This window comes from Pimephales promelas, chromosome 3, assembly GCF_988280905.1.
Source record: "Pimephales promelas chromosome 3, fPimPro1.hap1.1, whole genome shotgun sequence".
Taxonomy (NCBI): Eukaryota; Metazoa; Chordata; class Actinopteri; order Cypriniformes; family Leuciscidae; genus Pimephales; species Pimephales promelas.
This window is the reverse complement of record NC_142771.1, coordinates 19,128,120-19,143,014: the sequence shown is the minus strand read 5'-3', so window position 1 is coordinate 19,143,014 and position 14,895 is coordinate 19,128,120. Positions and strand designations below refer to the sequence as shown.

Genomic DNA, 14,895 nt, shown 5'->3' with positions numbered 1-14,895 from the left:
ATAAATAAGAGGAAATAAAACAGAAACAGAACAACTGTTTAAGAGAAGGTTTATTTGCTCAAATTGTAAATTGCAGGGATATAACATCTCTTGCTAATAGAAAACGTCCAAATGTTTCAAATCTGTATTACAAATTTAAGCTTGTTCTCTCTTTTATGTGTGCCATTTCTAAAAATAAACAAACACATGGAGGGGTAAAAAAAACAATAACTAAAACTTACCAAATTAAAAACATGTCCCCAATTGTCAAACTCGTCTTGGCTACAGCAGTATATTGCGTAGCCAACTGAAAATACAAACATAATAATGTTCACTCATTACAAAGGAAAAAATAATTAAGAAAGAAAGCTATATGTACAAATACCTTACAACAGCACTGAACCCAACCCAAGTCTATTTGCAAGTCTCAAAATCCTACAAAATATCAACAAATCTTGAAAGGTCGATCCCGGCCCATCATTCAAATCATCTATAACCAAATTATGTTTTTCAAACTGAGCCAAGAACTTTATGCAGAATATAGGCCTTAATCATGTAGGGCACTAGAATAGATTACAAGTCTGGTACAGCAAATTTTTCACGGCAATCCCCACCAAATCAAAATTATTTGCCCGTCTTTTTATGCAAATCATCAGGGTTGAACATTTTGATATGAAAAATTAATTTACAGTGCCCCAGTCAATTTGAGGGTTGCGTAAAAAAGACTAAGTAAAAGGTCGTAGCTCAGCGCAAAAAGCTGTGTTGTGGGTTACAAATTAGTTAAGTTGCCATTTTAGGCCAGGATATTGAAATGAGAGAATATACCCTCACCATCAAAACTGCTCATATATACATAAACACACAACACATTAACAATACCCCTCTCTTAAATAAAACATCTCCATTACATTCCTTGAGCTGGTGCGTGAAAGACCTGTGAAGTGGTTAACGTTATGGACTGATGGGTAAAATGAAGAAAGAGAAATACTGAAAGAACACTGGATTCTATCATAAGTGCACTGAATTGTGGGGTAACTCACATCCATCATATTTAAAACATAACAATCACGTTTTAAAAAGAAAAAAAATCTTTGGAGCACCAAATAAAACAGTGGTTGGAAAGAGGAACAAAAAAAAGTCAGCTTCAAACAATATGTAACCATTATTAACAAAAGACCAAAAAAAACAACAACAACATTTTGGTGCCCAATCCGCAAAAAACAAAAGCAATTTTCTGAAAGAACTTTGCTTATGCTGCAGAACAATTAACCGATTAACTAGTCCTCATTATGTAACATCAGTCGTTTTTATTAACTGAATGAATAGCCCGTTTGCTGTGGCTTCATCACATCCATATCACAAAACTGCAACGGGCAGCATTCCTATAACAGGACAAAAATAAATAGTCCATTTTCACCTTTAACCCCTCATCAGGTGCAGGTAAAAGCAACGCACCAACGCCTTGTGAACAAGAACCGAGTGCGAGACCAACGAGGTCCATGGGGCGACATTCAAAATGGCTTCATTTTTCCTGAAAATACCACATTTGTTTTGAAATGAAGAAGCTAAAACAAACACCAAAGCAAAAATGGAGGGAGCAGGAAAAGGAGTGGAGCAACACTCCTAGGAAGAACAGGAGAGGTACAGACAGAGGAAAAGAAAGCAGACATTCTTCAGAGTGCAATTATTTGGTCCCCTGTACCTCCCGAAATAATCTGTGAAACTAAAAGACTCTTTGGCTCACTTACAGAAAAAAAAAAATGGCACCTGATGCTCTCGGTCTTCCTACCTTTAAAGTATAAACACGGGGCATCTTAACACCTCATGACGACTACAAGCCAATATCAGAGCACTAAACCCCTTTTTTCTGTGATCAGTGGTGTCAGGAGGAATTTAGACAATGAGTCATCATGTGTTTTGCCTAAAATGCCTAAAAACCTGCCAAGCAAAATCATGGAGGGAGGAACAAATAAAACCAAAAGTGCAGGGGAGAACAGTAGAGAAGGAAAAGACTGTGTGAGGCGGCGCAGATGTGTGACAGCGGGGTGAGCCCCCTCCTGTGGTGGGAAGAGCGCAGTGCAGAGCAGGCTCAGACCCCCGGCTCATGGCTCAGTTCACAGCATTTCTGGCAGTCTGTGGGCTCAGGCTGACTCGGCTTTGGTTCAGTCCGAGTCTGAACCCGATGAATCAGAGCTGGAAGCACTGCTGCTGCTTTCTGTTTTATTCTCCTTATCATCCACCTCTTCATCCTCCATGTCTTCATTCTGAAAGTGAATTTGGAAAGATTTTTCAGTCAAATATTTTCTGATTAACAAATGCATTCGTATTGCTAATAGGGATCAGCGGTATGACTATATGTATTGTGGCATTATCATGCTTTAAAGTTAGAGAATTTGCTAAATCATTGATATTGCAGCATGTAAATATATATATATATATATATATATATACATAGCACAGTACTATGTTATTGACACTTTAGAGTGACAGAAACATGCATGAATGAGAAAGTAATGAAATTTGCATGATTTAACGAGTTCAGAACACTCTTCAAAAAAAAAAAAAAAAAAAAAAAAAAAAAAACACATGGAATTTCATATTGTTTGAAATATAGTTCATATAGTTTCCTATTGTTTGTAATATGCTTCTCTGTTCTTAATTTAAAATAAAATAACTAGAACTATATTGTGATGTATAGTTATTGGTAAAAAAAAAAAAGATCATATTCTGAAACAAGACTTAATGTCATATTGCCCACCCCTAAACACTAATCAAAGTCCATAAAAAAAAATCTCTTACATCATCTTCGTCATCGTCGTCATCATCATCGTCATCACTGTCAGAGGATGATTCGTCATCAGATTCCTTCTCTTCATCATCATCGTTGTCGTCGTCATCATCCTCCTCCTCTTCGTCTTCCTTTGGACGAGGTCACCAACGATACAGAATAATCAGTACATGCTGCAAAAAATAAGAGTCATTTAAGACTCTACGATCAAACTCACCGATACTTTGGCCTTGGGTTTCACTTTAGCATTCGTGCCACCAGGTTTTATTGTGCTTCTCCGTTTCTGAAGAAGAAAAGTTTAAGAAAAAGAATTAAAGAGGCACAAGTTTTATATTAAGTTGAAATAAAAATATATAACAATTAAGGCTGTCAAACGATTAATCGCATCCAAAATAAAAGTTTGTGTTTACATAATATATATGGGTGCACTTTGTATAATTATTTTTTATATATTTAAATACACACACATGCATGTATATTTAAGAAAAAAAATTTATTTAGATTTAAAATTTTGATATTTATATATAATATAAATCTATATACAGTATCTACATGAAAATATGTCTTAAATATATACAAGCATGTGTGTGTATTTATACATGTAAAATAATTATACAAAGTGCACCCACATATATTATGTAAACACAAACTTTTATTTTGGATGCAATTAATCATTTGACAGCCCTAATATCAATTAAAGCATGCGATTGATTTTTTAGTTTAAAGAAAACTACGTGACACATGACTCGTGCACACAGAAAGCTGCTTTAGACAGCGCTTGAACAAGCAAAAATACAAAATTATGCCACAATGCCCATTTTGTTGAGTATCATCACAACAAGTCTTAAATGAACGTAAAGAGTTGTAAGAAAATGGGATGCAAGTCAGATCCGTGTCGTGTGATGCAGGTCTTAAAGTGACCACTGTCTGTCATTAAGGATAATCAAAAAACAAAAGAAAGAGAAAATCACTCTCACTGCTCTTGACTGAATAACTTTTGTAGCTTTAATAAGGATTGATCTATACTTGATTTATAATTTATGCAGTTAAGACTGGAGTTTCATAACTTTATTCAATATCTGTATATATTCCTGCCCTGAAAATCTTAAAGAACTGTTTACAAGGTCACATGGGGCAAAAACAAAGAAAACAATAACTTTAAGTTCATTTAAATTAAAAGTTGTTATGCTGGCATTCTTTAATGAAAATGTTCTTTCTGTCTTTATGTTGTTTCTACATTAATTTGGAGAATAAATATAAAATTATTACAATAAAAAAAAAGATTAAAAACTTTAATGTGAGGTGAGATTAATAGAAAAATGTGCGATTAATTAATTATTTTAATCAATTGACAGCACTAATGTATATTTTCAGCAGATAGAGTGAAATACATGCACATGTATGACCTACCAGTGAGTTATATTCTTTATACACAGCTCTCTCCTGTGGTGTTATACTCTGTGAGGGAGAAAATCATTTTAATATCCTTGAATTCAAAATGCACAAACTTGTTCAAATTCGTGTTGGTCTAAAATTAAAATTATAATAAAGATATGAGGTACCGCAAGCCACTGCTCGAGAAGCACTCTGTACTGCCTCTGTTTCTCCTCCGCCATCCTTTTGTAATGGTCCTTCTCTTTCTGAGGGAGTCGCTGCCAGCGGCCTCCGATTTCACCCATGCGCTCTTTCATGGGCAGATGGTTCAGCTCACCATTTGACAGCATCTCTTGAGAAAACTTCTGATAGCCGTTACTGTTGCCACAGATGAAGAGAACACGATTAGAACAAGTGGGAAGGTAAGAAACATCGAGCTTCCTCAAACACACCAACACTCAGATACACATAATGAACTTACGAGGGTGGTTTCTTAGGTTCCCCATCAAATTTCATTTTCTTCCCCATGATAAAGACTGGGGCAGGTGATCGCATCTCACTCAGCTCTCTCTGCATAAAACAGAAGAATGAATAAAGGGTTGTAGAAACATGATCAGATACTGTACTAACTAAATGTAGTTTGGCTGTCACAAAATGTTGTTTGGATTTTTCTAGACTCACTTCATATCTCTTCTGGTCCTCTGCCGCCTTCTTGATCCACATGATCTTCTCTTTCTTCTCCATGGTGTTCCAGGTGGCCTCCATGGCTTTCTGAGCTTTCGCTCGATCATTCTGACATTTAAAGAAGAGGGAGAGATCAGTGGAGAAAACCATAGCAAATAGATAATTAGAAAGACAATTTTCTATGGTAGAAATATTTGTGCAGCCATTGGTGGGCAGGACTGCTTCATATTGTCTGTTCAAGAAAAAAACTAGGCATAGAGTGCCATTTAAAAGTTTGAGGGCAGGATTTTTTTCTCTTTTTTAAAAAGTAATTAATGATTTATTCAGAAAGGACACACTAAATTGGTGAAAAATACATTTATAATTACAAAATATTTCTATTACAAATAAAAAAGTCTCTCTTTAACTTCCTATTAATCAAAAAGTCGATAACGATAATAGTAAGAAATGTTACTTGGTAATTTAACTTCTTGCACGCATGATTTCATACCTTGAACCGGGCGAGATAGTCTCCAATGACACTCTGTTGCCAGATTTCCTGAGCTGTTTTGGGTGTTTCTGGTAGTTTCCCTTTGTCCTCTTTGCTCTGCTTTTCAGAGTCTGCCTTCAGCGTCATCTCCAGATTTTTATACTTCTCCTATTAAGAATGAGTAGACATTCAAGTTAAAAACAATTTAGTCAATACAGTGATATTAGTGATCCAGAGATGTTATGATCCTTCTGTGTCTTTATTACCTTCTTCTTGTCAGAAAGCTCGTTCCACATGCGGGCTAGAAGTCTGGTGAGCTCCATGTCAGAAAGATCAGGCCTTTCCTGTTGAAGTTTTGGACGCTTCTCTTCTGAGAAAATGAACATTGCAGACACAGGGGGCTTGGGCTTCTCTGCAGACTGTTAAAATTAATAAAGAGAGAAAAAAAAAGAACAGAAGGGCATTAAGGGATTGAAGTTCAAGTGGCAGTAAGCTCATTTAAGTAACAATCCCTTAATATCCCAAAGATGATTGACAAGTGAACTAACCTTTGCAGTGGCGCTCTTCTTTTTAGAAGCGGGGCTGCTGCCACCACCGCCCCTTTTAAAGCTGCCCATCTTCTGTTCTGACATTATTCTCTGCTGTTCCTCCTCTGAGATACTCTGGGATACATAGGCAACATGTTAAAATGCAAACCAAGTAGCAAATTGGGTAATATGTTATTTTACAGTGTCATTGTTACATGTAGTTACTATTCTAATAACTATAAATTAAGCATTATAACATGCAACTAACCATAAAGCAAACCATATAGTAAGTACATGTAGTTACTTAATATTACTCAGCACTTAAATGTATAAATGTACAATGTAACACAGACACCCTCTGATGGTCTTCGGGGTCTGTTAGACCCCAAATGAATTTTGCTTGAATTAAAAAAAAATGTTCTCTTTTTCCAAATGGTATGAAACTTGCTACGGCTCTCAACACTGTCAAGATCTACAAAAAAAAATTTAAAATGGAATTCTATCTGTTTTTATGTAGGCGTGACAAAAATAGTCACACTCGTGGTCTTCGGGGTCCATTGGACCCCAAAAAATACCATTTAATTTTGTAACAGAACAATAGTTTTTTTTTGTATACAAATATTATTTTACTGTTTATTAATGTTTTTACTCAACATTTGTGCAGTTTTTGGAGGATTTATGATATCTTTTAAATATCTATAAATTAATAAATAAATATTTATTTATCATTGGACTCAAAATAGACACAATTCATCATCAAAATCAGAAATAACGCAGAACACAGACAGAAATGACAGAAATTAAGTGGCACACTTCCAACAATGCAAAAAACATCCACAATCCAAAATTATCATGCTCACACACATGCACACACACACAAACACACACATATAGAGGAATGCAATATACAGGAATACATACAGACTATAAAAACTATTCGCTTATCATTTGTAAAATAAAATACTCTAAAATGCAGAACCACCGCAAAAATAAATTGGTAACACTAAGACACATTGAAAATGTGCACACACACACACAGGAATACATTTGTAAGTCTATAAAAAAAATAAAAGAGATGAGACCATCTGTTCTATTGTTCCAAACTATTGTTCCTAGTTATTCTATTTTCTACCCAATTTACTTTTTTTTATTTTTATTATTATTTTTTTTTTACTGCTTTATTTGCTAATTTGTTATTGCTGTTCAGTTGAAATAAATGATCAAATCTTAAGACTCCAACATTTCTCTTTGTAACATGTTCAGGTTTGATTCTAATCATAATGTAACATTATTGAAAAACTGTTGTTTTTTCAGTACAAAAACAAAGGCTAAACTTTGACAAAAAGTATTTTATTTTTGTTATAAGTGTGATTTTACAATATTTAGATATGAATCCAACTGAATCCAACTTTAGAAACTATATCTTTCAGTAATTCAAATACTTTATAGCCCTAGTGAAGCTCTATAGCCATCTAGTGGAGCTCTATAGCCATCTAGTGGATAAAGTGACTTATTACAAATTTTAACCTGTTTTTTCCAAAAATTCGGCAAAAAATCTTACATTCAACCTTGTAAAATTATCCATGGTATCCCCAGGAATGAAAGTTAGAAATCTGGGTCTTTTATAAAGTTTATTTAACATAAAATGCTGTTTTTTTGGTAAAAATCCTATTTAAATAAATATTTATTTATTTATTTATAGAAATAAATAAAAAAATCATAAATCCTCCAAAAACTACACAAATGTTGAGTAAAAACATTAATAAACAGAGTAAAATTATATTTGTTAAAAAAAAAAAATACTATTCTGTTACAAAATTAAATATTATTGTCTGGGGTCCAATAGACCCCGAAGACTGGAATTGTTACTTTTTTTGAAGACCATCAGAGGGTTAAAATAAAGCACAACCGAAAATTGTTTCAAAACAGAGCTCAGGGTCTGTTAAACGTATACTTACTAATAAGTAGCGATTCATCTCAACTTCATATTCTTTCTTTTTCTGTGTAGAGAAAAAAATAATAATATTAAAGTGACAAAAATCTTCCATATGTATCCATGTTGGCTTGTTTATTTTAATAGATGGTTGATCAACAGATGGAAGGGTGTAAAATAAGAGTGTGTAACAAACCTGTTCACAGCGCTTTTGGTAAGCATCTTTCTCGCTCTGTTTGAGGAGTTTCCAGCGCTGGCTGCACATGACCATGCGCTCCGTACTGGGGACGTCTTTCATACTGGACATAAGCTCAGCACAGAACATTGAGTAACCATTCCTGAGAGGAAAAAACAAAACAAAAACAGAATGAGACAAAAAAAAAAAAACTCATTCAAGAAATTATCATTAAATAAAACTATTAAAAAACACTTTCTGTAACTGAAATAAGTATTTAAGTACTAAAACATATTAAAACCATAATGAAGATAACCACAAACCCCCCCCCCCCCCCCCCCCCCCCCCCCAAAAAGTATACATTGCTATCATCAGGTAAACGTACGAAGGTGGTTTGTCGGGCCGCCCATCAAACTTGTCCTTGAGCTGTCTCTCTGCTTTGGTCAGAGTGGATTTGACAATGTCCTCCTCCGTGATGTTCAACTCTGGGTGCTGCTGGATAAACTCGCGCATTGTCACCTAAACAAATACGGGAAAGATCAAAAATTACAGAGAAGCTTGCTACTTACAGGCAAATAGGCTGTGGATAATGCAAGCATCTTTACCTCATACAGTTTGTGCTGCTCCAGAGACTTCATGATCCACTTCATCCTCTTCTTGTCTGACAGCTGTGGCCACTGCTTTGCAACACTATCCTTGATGTCTTTGGTGGTCGCCTGGAGAGTATAAGCACAAGTGTTTTACAGCCTTCATGTGTATGAAGAAGTCAGCAGCAAATTCTAGTGCGAGTGTGTGTAGAGCTTACATCTGGGCGTCCTTTGAGAAAGGCCTTCTTCTCATGGCTGTACCACAGTTGCTGGGGTGTCTTGGGCTTCTCTGGAACATTGGACTTCTTGTTAACGTTCTCTAGAAGGTCGGGATGATCCTGCCTGATAAAACACAAATAAACACTTTTTTAGAGAAGCGATCATTTCGAAATGTAAATTAGATGATAAAGTCTCAATGAGTCACTCACCTGAACTTCATCATGCTGATCATGAAAGACTCTTTTTCTCTGAGAAAGTCTTTCACGTATTTCTCCTGTTGACGTCAGATGCAGACAGAACAAACAGGTCAGACAAAACAATGCATGCCTTGTTGACTGATCTAGAAAGGTACTACTCAAAACAATAGCTGATCCAGACCAAATAGAAAATATTTGCTTCTTTTCAAAGGAACAAGAGAGCAGCAACAGATTTGAAATCAACTGAACACCAAATTCATTCTTAACCTTTAATGTACCATTACAATATCCCCATAATATCAATTTCCAAATTTAAAAATCAAATAAAAACTACAATTTCCATTTTATAGTAGTTCATGAAAAATGTTTAATACAGACAATGGATCTAATTTACTAAGCATGTAGCTATGCAAACAAATTTGTGCATGCAGTCTGCATTTAGTTTTCAAAAAAAAAAAAAAAAATCAACTTTCCTTCTAAAATGTATGAACAACTGAAACCCCTAATGCAAAAATCACATACTGGTGGACTTTTAAACATGCTAAGAGACCCAATGCTTTTTCTTTTCAATTTCTCTGCACTCACTTTTTTACGCTCTGGGAGCTCCTTGTATTTTTTGGACAGGATCTTTGTGAGATCTAGATTGCTCATCTCTGGATGTAGTTTAGCATACTTGGCGCGCTTCTCCATAAAGAAACGGAAATACGGTGTCAATGGTTTTTTGGGGAAGTCTGGGTGTTTCTGCAGAAGATAAATAGACAAAAAGTTAGCATTTTCTGCTGCTCCAAATAACAAACTGGACAAAATCTGTAAATTTTAATCCAAGCTTTCAGGACTGAGCCATAGGAATTTCTACCTTCAGCTTCTTTCCTTTGTATGGATTTTTGACATAGTCCTGTGCATCCACGATCAGTTCAGAGAGGGTGCGGAATTTACGTATCTGAATCAGGAACAGGAATCTTAATGTGACAACTGCATTTATCTGATTCTATAACTAAAAACTAATTTAAAAAATCTAATATTTCAAATACGATCAACATAAATTCTTTCGACACACATGTGATGCATGTTTCTCAAGTCATTACAACATATAAGTGAAACACATTGATCACTGACTAGCATACCTCACGTGAAACTTCCAGCCATTTCTGTTTGCACATCTCCGCAGAGTACGAGTTAAAAGCCACTTTCTCCCAGTCCAAATGGGACTCGGACGTCTTGTACTTGGACAGATCCTTATCTGGCAGGTTCACCTTCATGGCATCCAAGAGCTTCAACAGGTCACTCTGCTCCCAAACTGTAACAATAACAAATAATAGGGCAAAAATTATGTCTGAGTACCTGTTTATCACTTCATGCAGACTAATAAAATATCAATTCACACACAAATTTTAAATACAGGCTCACTTGTATTTAATTAGAATCCACAATTTTCTTGTACTGTTTTTCCATTAAGTTACATTTATTACTGTTCACGCACGGTGATAACTATAAATGTATAATAATAATCATAAACAGTTAAGAACCACTGATCTAAATGATTAATGTTTCTTACCGATCTCTTTAGCAGAGGAGTCCATTTCTCCATTCATTGTCAGGATTAATCACTCTAGAGAAAAACAAATAATGTAAATAATTATTTTAAGGATTACAAGAAGTTGAGGTAAAAGGGTGAAACTCATACTTACATGGCTTTAACACTAAATAGTTTTCAATTTATTTCATTTTTTTAATAATAATGAATTATGCTGCATCAAAAAATTAAATAACAGAAAGAGCGCATCATTCATGTGGTGATATTTTTTTCAAATTTGACTCAAGTATATTCCACGTTTTTTTATGCTTTCAATAATTCTCTTTAAACTAGGAATTGTTGTATGAAAAGTGGAATTAAAATCCAGCCCGACACATAATGGTTGATGTTCATTACACCGCCCCTTAGCGTTTACGCTCCATCGTGAGACAGAGCCCATTGCTTGCGACGGTTTCAAATCTCAAATAACTCTGCAGTCGACACCAGCAAGAGCAAGCCAGTCCTTCTAATCATCCATTTTGTCTACTGAACTAAGACTTGAAACGGATTCTCCTGCACTCTGTGCGCTTTTCGAGGCGAGCGTTTCGTGTAGTAGATAGAAAATGGACTATATTTTCGGCAGACGAGTGGATACTGGGAGGTACTACAGGAGGAGGAAGGAGCATTTTGGGCGATAGGCAGGCAGCTGCCTGCAGACGGACCAGCTGACCACGGATCGGGATCTGCTTTCGGTCTCCGTCGAGAGAGGGAAACACAGCCAGGGATCATCATGAGTGACTGCTAAAGCATGCAGCACCAGAGTCAGCCTCCAAACCAACTGGGCGCGGGTCTCCGCTTCCGCCACGGACACATTCTGGGTCGCCCCCCTTTATATTCACACAGCGACTGTATTAAAATGGTTGAACACGGAGGGCTAGTCATAATCTGATGTCGTTTCGCAAATGTGTGAGCCGACTGAATTAGTCACAAAATGGCACGAGCTTTGTTCCAGGGCGAGGCGTCGCCGCTTCGCTGAATGTGTAATGGCGGCGCGTGAGCCAGCAGAGTCCAGCTTTAAAACAGACCCTGGATGAAGGGTATTTTTACCACGATGAAATGCTCCGAATCAGTGGATAATCATAACATTCTTTAATAGAATTGAGCTTTACAATTGAAATACTGAGGAACAAAACAACAACTATTTTGTGGATTTGAATCGCTTTTTTAACAAAAGCGTTGAAAACGGGGCTTTAGGTTCGAGGCAAAATGCGTCAAAATAAGTTTGTGTTTTAAGTATATATAAGGGTCAATTTACAAATAATGTTTAAAGTTGCTGTGGAAATGTTCCTAAATTGTATATAATTGGTGCTGTTTAATGCATAAATTCTGCTTTACCCAACTTAGATTATAAACTCAAAAATAGCTTTGATAGTGTATGTGTCTAACGTTACGTGTGGAACTGTTGCAAATGATAGCTTACAAATCTAACGTTACATTTAATCAAATAAAATGTTACAATGATAAACCGACCTATGACTTGACCTACACCGGAGCTAGCAGGCTATAACTAGCATTGAATCCCCCTCCAGCCTTGGTGAGAGCTGAACCACAGTCGTCAAAAATAAACCCCACCAAAAAAAAATACAGCCAAAATCAATCCTTATTACATGTTGTTATATAAAAATAACTAAACGGTGTCCAAATAGTCCTCTTACCGTAAAGAAATCTGGTTGTTTACCCCGACTTTCGAGTGACGAGGAATGCGGGGTGAAAGCACGGTTGTGCGGCCGTATGGCAGGGCAGCAGGCTCTTCAAAGGCTTCGAAACTAGAAATGGAAGAAATATACGGTTACTTGTATTTAGTTAGCGGTGACTGAAGCACAATTATGACAGTCGAGATCAACTCAGTGAGAAATGAATCAATCCTGTGAATAAACATGTCATTTTGTTCACAATCACAATGGAAAATTGTAACAACCGAGAAGAGGACGCTTCCCTGGCGTGACGACTGTTCTAGAGCCGCCATACTACCCTCCATGCACGCGCTGCGTGCAATTCACCACCACCGAGAGAAAAACCAGAGCGAATGGTTCTGAACTCACCCGGTTTGCTCCTTAATCAAAGATAACCGATAAAATGTCAAATGTGATGGCGAAATTTGCTTTCACAAAAGCGAAAAATAGCCCACACTGTGAGATAACCGAGCTCCGTGATGGCGAACCAAAGGCGGCTGTTTCTTTCCTTCACGAGCCTCATGGAGTCCTGACTCGGAAATGAAGACGACCGCGAGGGTAGAGGTGCCCTTATCGCGCTTAAAAATTAGGTTACTGGCTTTTAGAGTTACATTCAGAAATTAAACACGGCGAAAGGGTTTGATATATAAACGGGAAATGTTTTTACGGGAAATTCGGGTAAGGCGACTCGGAATGTAACCGTTGCCTTGCACCAAGTCAACGAGAATTTAAACACAAACGAAATTAACCAATCCAATGATCCACTAAAGTCAAAATATTTAGATTTTTTTTTTTCTTTTTGTCGTTTCATTTAAGAATGTGTTCAAGGTTTGTTTACCAAACGGTCGGTAGGATGAGGCGCTGGTTTGATCTTACCTGTCGCTGCTTGTGTGTGGAAGTGGTGGTGGAACAAGGGGAGGGTTGACTGTTAGCCAGCACTGCGCCGCCGGTCCAGGGCACGGGCGCTCCAGTCCCCGCAGAGCTGAGAGAGACTTCCCCCCGCCTCCATCTCTCTCGCTCTCCTTCCAGTCAGCGCGCAGCTCTCTCGATCCGCTCATTTCTCTTTCCAAGGCGACATCCACATTTTCAATCTCTCCGCTGCCTGCTCGCCGCTCTCATCACGGATGGGTCGCCCGTGTTTCGCTTCCATTTGGATTATAAACTCGGAGCTGCTGTCACGAGCTACCGAGGCGCCATCAAACCTGCACGCGCGTGTGCCGTTTCGAGCTTGTTTTGAACACTTTTTTTCTTCACTTGTGATGATAATGTAAAGTTTTATTATAAGAAGTGAATTTGATTTAGTATGTTAACCCGTGATACAAAAATAAATAAAATAAAGAAAAGAAAAACAGTATTCTTCCCTTTATTTAAACTCCCAAAGTGCATGCATTAAGTAAAGAGTGAACTGTTGTGTACTTTTAACATCTTTTCAGTATTTTCAGTCTGACAGCTACATCTTTTTGTCACGTTAAATAATTAAACTCCACCTTGTCTGTTTGTGGGCGTCACCTGTGATGTCCAATCAAGACGTTCTGATTTGGAGAAAACATGATTTTCCAATGAGCGCGCTGCTTCGTTAAACATCAGAGCGGTGACGTGCGCATTTCACTGAAATGCCAGAGTCCAGTGTGGAGCAGCACTCCTGCCTCTGAGAATATAAGCCAGTGCTTTTCTGTCTTTTATACTCCCACCACAGACCTATCAGTGTGGCTTGCAATTCTAGTACACTTGCACTGACACCATATGTAAACATATGTGGCAGTATGTAGAATCATCTTCCAAGTAAACTTTCACTAAGACCTAATAGGGGATTCCCCTATTAGGTCTTAGTGAAAGTTTACTGGGGGATACATATAAATTGAAATCCTGATGAGATGTTTGGGTTACTTTTATTTAGTGTAGGGTATATGGACCAATCAGACACAAAAATCAGACACACTCTCCCAACAAAGGTCTGTGAAACTAAAAAGCTAAAAAAAAAAAAAAAAAGCTAACATCACAAATTAGCTAACACACTGGCTTCCTGTTTCATATTGAGACTGATGAGTTTTATGACCCTAAAAGAATGTGCAGGGAATTGTGTTAATTCTTGCTGAGAAGGAGAAATAAACTCCAATCTTCTTACCCCATTTGTTTACATTACATTTTGCTAACTTTATGACACATTAGTATTATAAGAATCTTGTAGATTCTCTTTGTAAACACCCAATGAAATGAAACATTTAAATGCCCTGCTAGCACAAAGGGTTGTAAAAACTCTCTACAAAGGGACGGCTTCGTATTGGCTCATGCACCTTCAGAGGGTGTGACATATTCACGCTCTTAAAATCACTGATCACAAGTCTAGCTCTCTTGCGCTTGGTCTCTTAGCCTCTCTCTTGGTCCTTCCTGAGAAGTCCTAATGTGAAGATGAGATTAAACTAGAAGTCTCTCAAGAACTCCCAAGCTTGCGGAGTATATATATATATATATATATATATATAAAATTATTTCCATTCCTTTTGAACTTTCTATATCAAAGAATCCTGAAAAATATGTATCATGGTTTCCACAAAAATATTCAGCTGCACAAGTGTTTTCAACATTGATAATAATAATAAATCTTTCTTGAGCTGCAAATCACATCAGAATGATTTCTGAGGGATCATGTGACATTGAAGACTGGAGTAATGATGATGCTGAAAATTCAGATTTGATCAGGAATAAATTACATTTGA

At 36.8% G+C, this 14,895-nt stretch overlaps 1 protein-coding gene across 2 annotated transcripts; it reads right to left on the bottom strand.

Annotated features, from left to right (window-relative positions):
- Positions 1-1,568: 1,568 nt before the first annotated feature.
- Positions 1,569-13,196, bottom strand: ubtf (upstream binding transcription factor). Of its 2 annotated transcripts, none has more exons than XM_039687155.2 (22): positions 13,055-13,196; positions 12,161-12,271; positions 10,488-10,541; positions 10,057-10,229; positions 9,789-9,872; positions 9,518-9,673; positions 8,945-9,009; positions 8,735-8,858; positions 8,535-8,645; positions 8,315-8,448; positions 7,951-8,092; positions 7,780-7,821; positions 5,843-5,956; positions 5,561-5,713; positions 5,316-5,462; positions 4,823-4,933; positions 4,623-4,711; positions 4,330-4,519; positions 4,178-4,225; positions 2,985-3,050; positions 2,779-2,898; positions 1,569-2,243 (listed from the first exon to the last, which is right to left on the bottom strand). In XM_039687155.2, the coding sequence occupies exons 3-22, from the start codon at positions 10,522-10,524 to the stop codon at positions 2,142-2,144; spliced, it is 2,208 nt and encodes a 735-aa protein (XP_039543089.1). In that variant the 5' UTR covers positions 10,525-10,541; positions 12,161-12,271; positions 13,055-13,196; the 3' UTR covers positions 1,569-2,141. The 2 variants fall into 2 exon arrangements, with proteins under 2 accessions (XP_039543089.1, XP_039543090.1); XM_039687156.2 differs by lacking the exon at positions 13,055-13,196 and adding an exon at positions 12,548-12,689.
- Between the last annotated feature and the right edge of the window lie 1,699 nt (positions 13,197-14,895).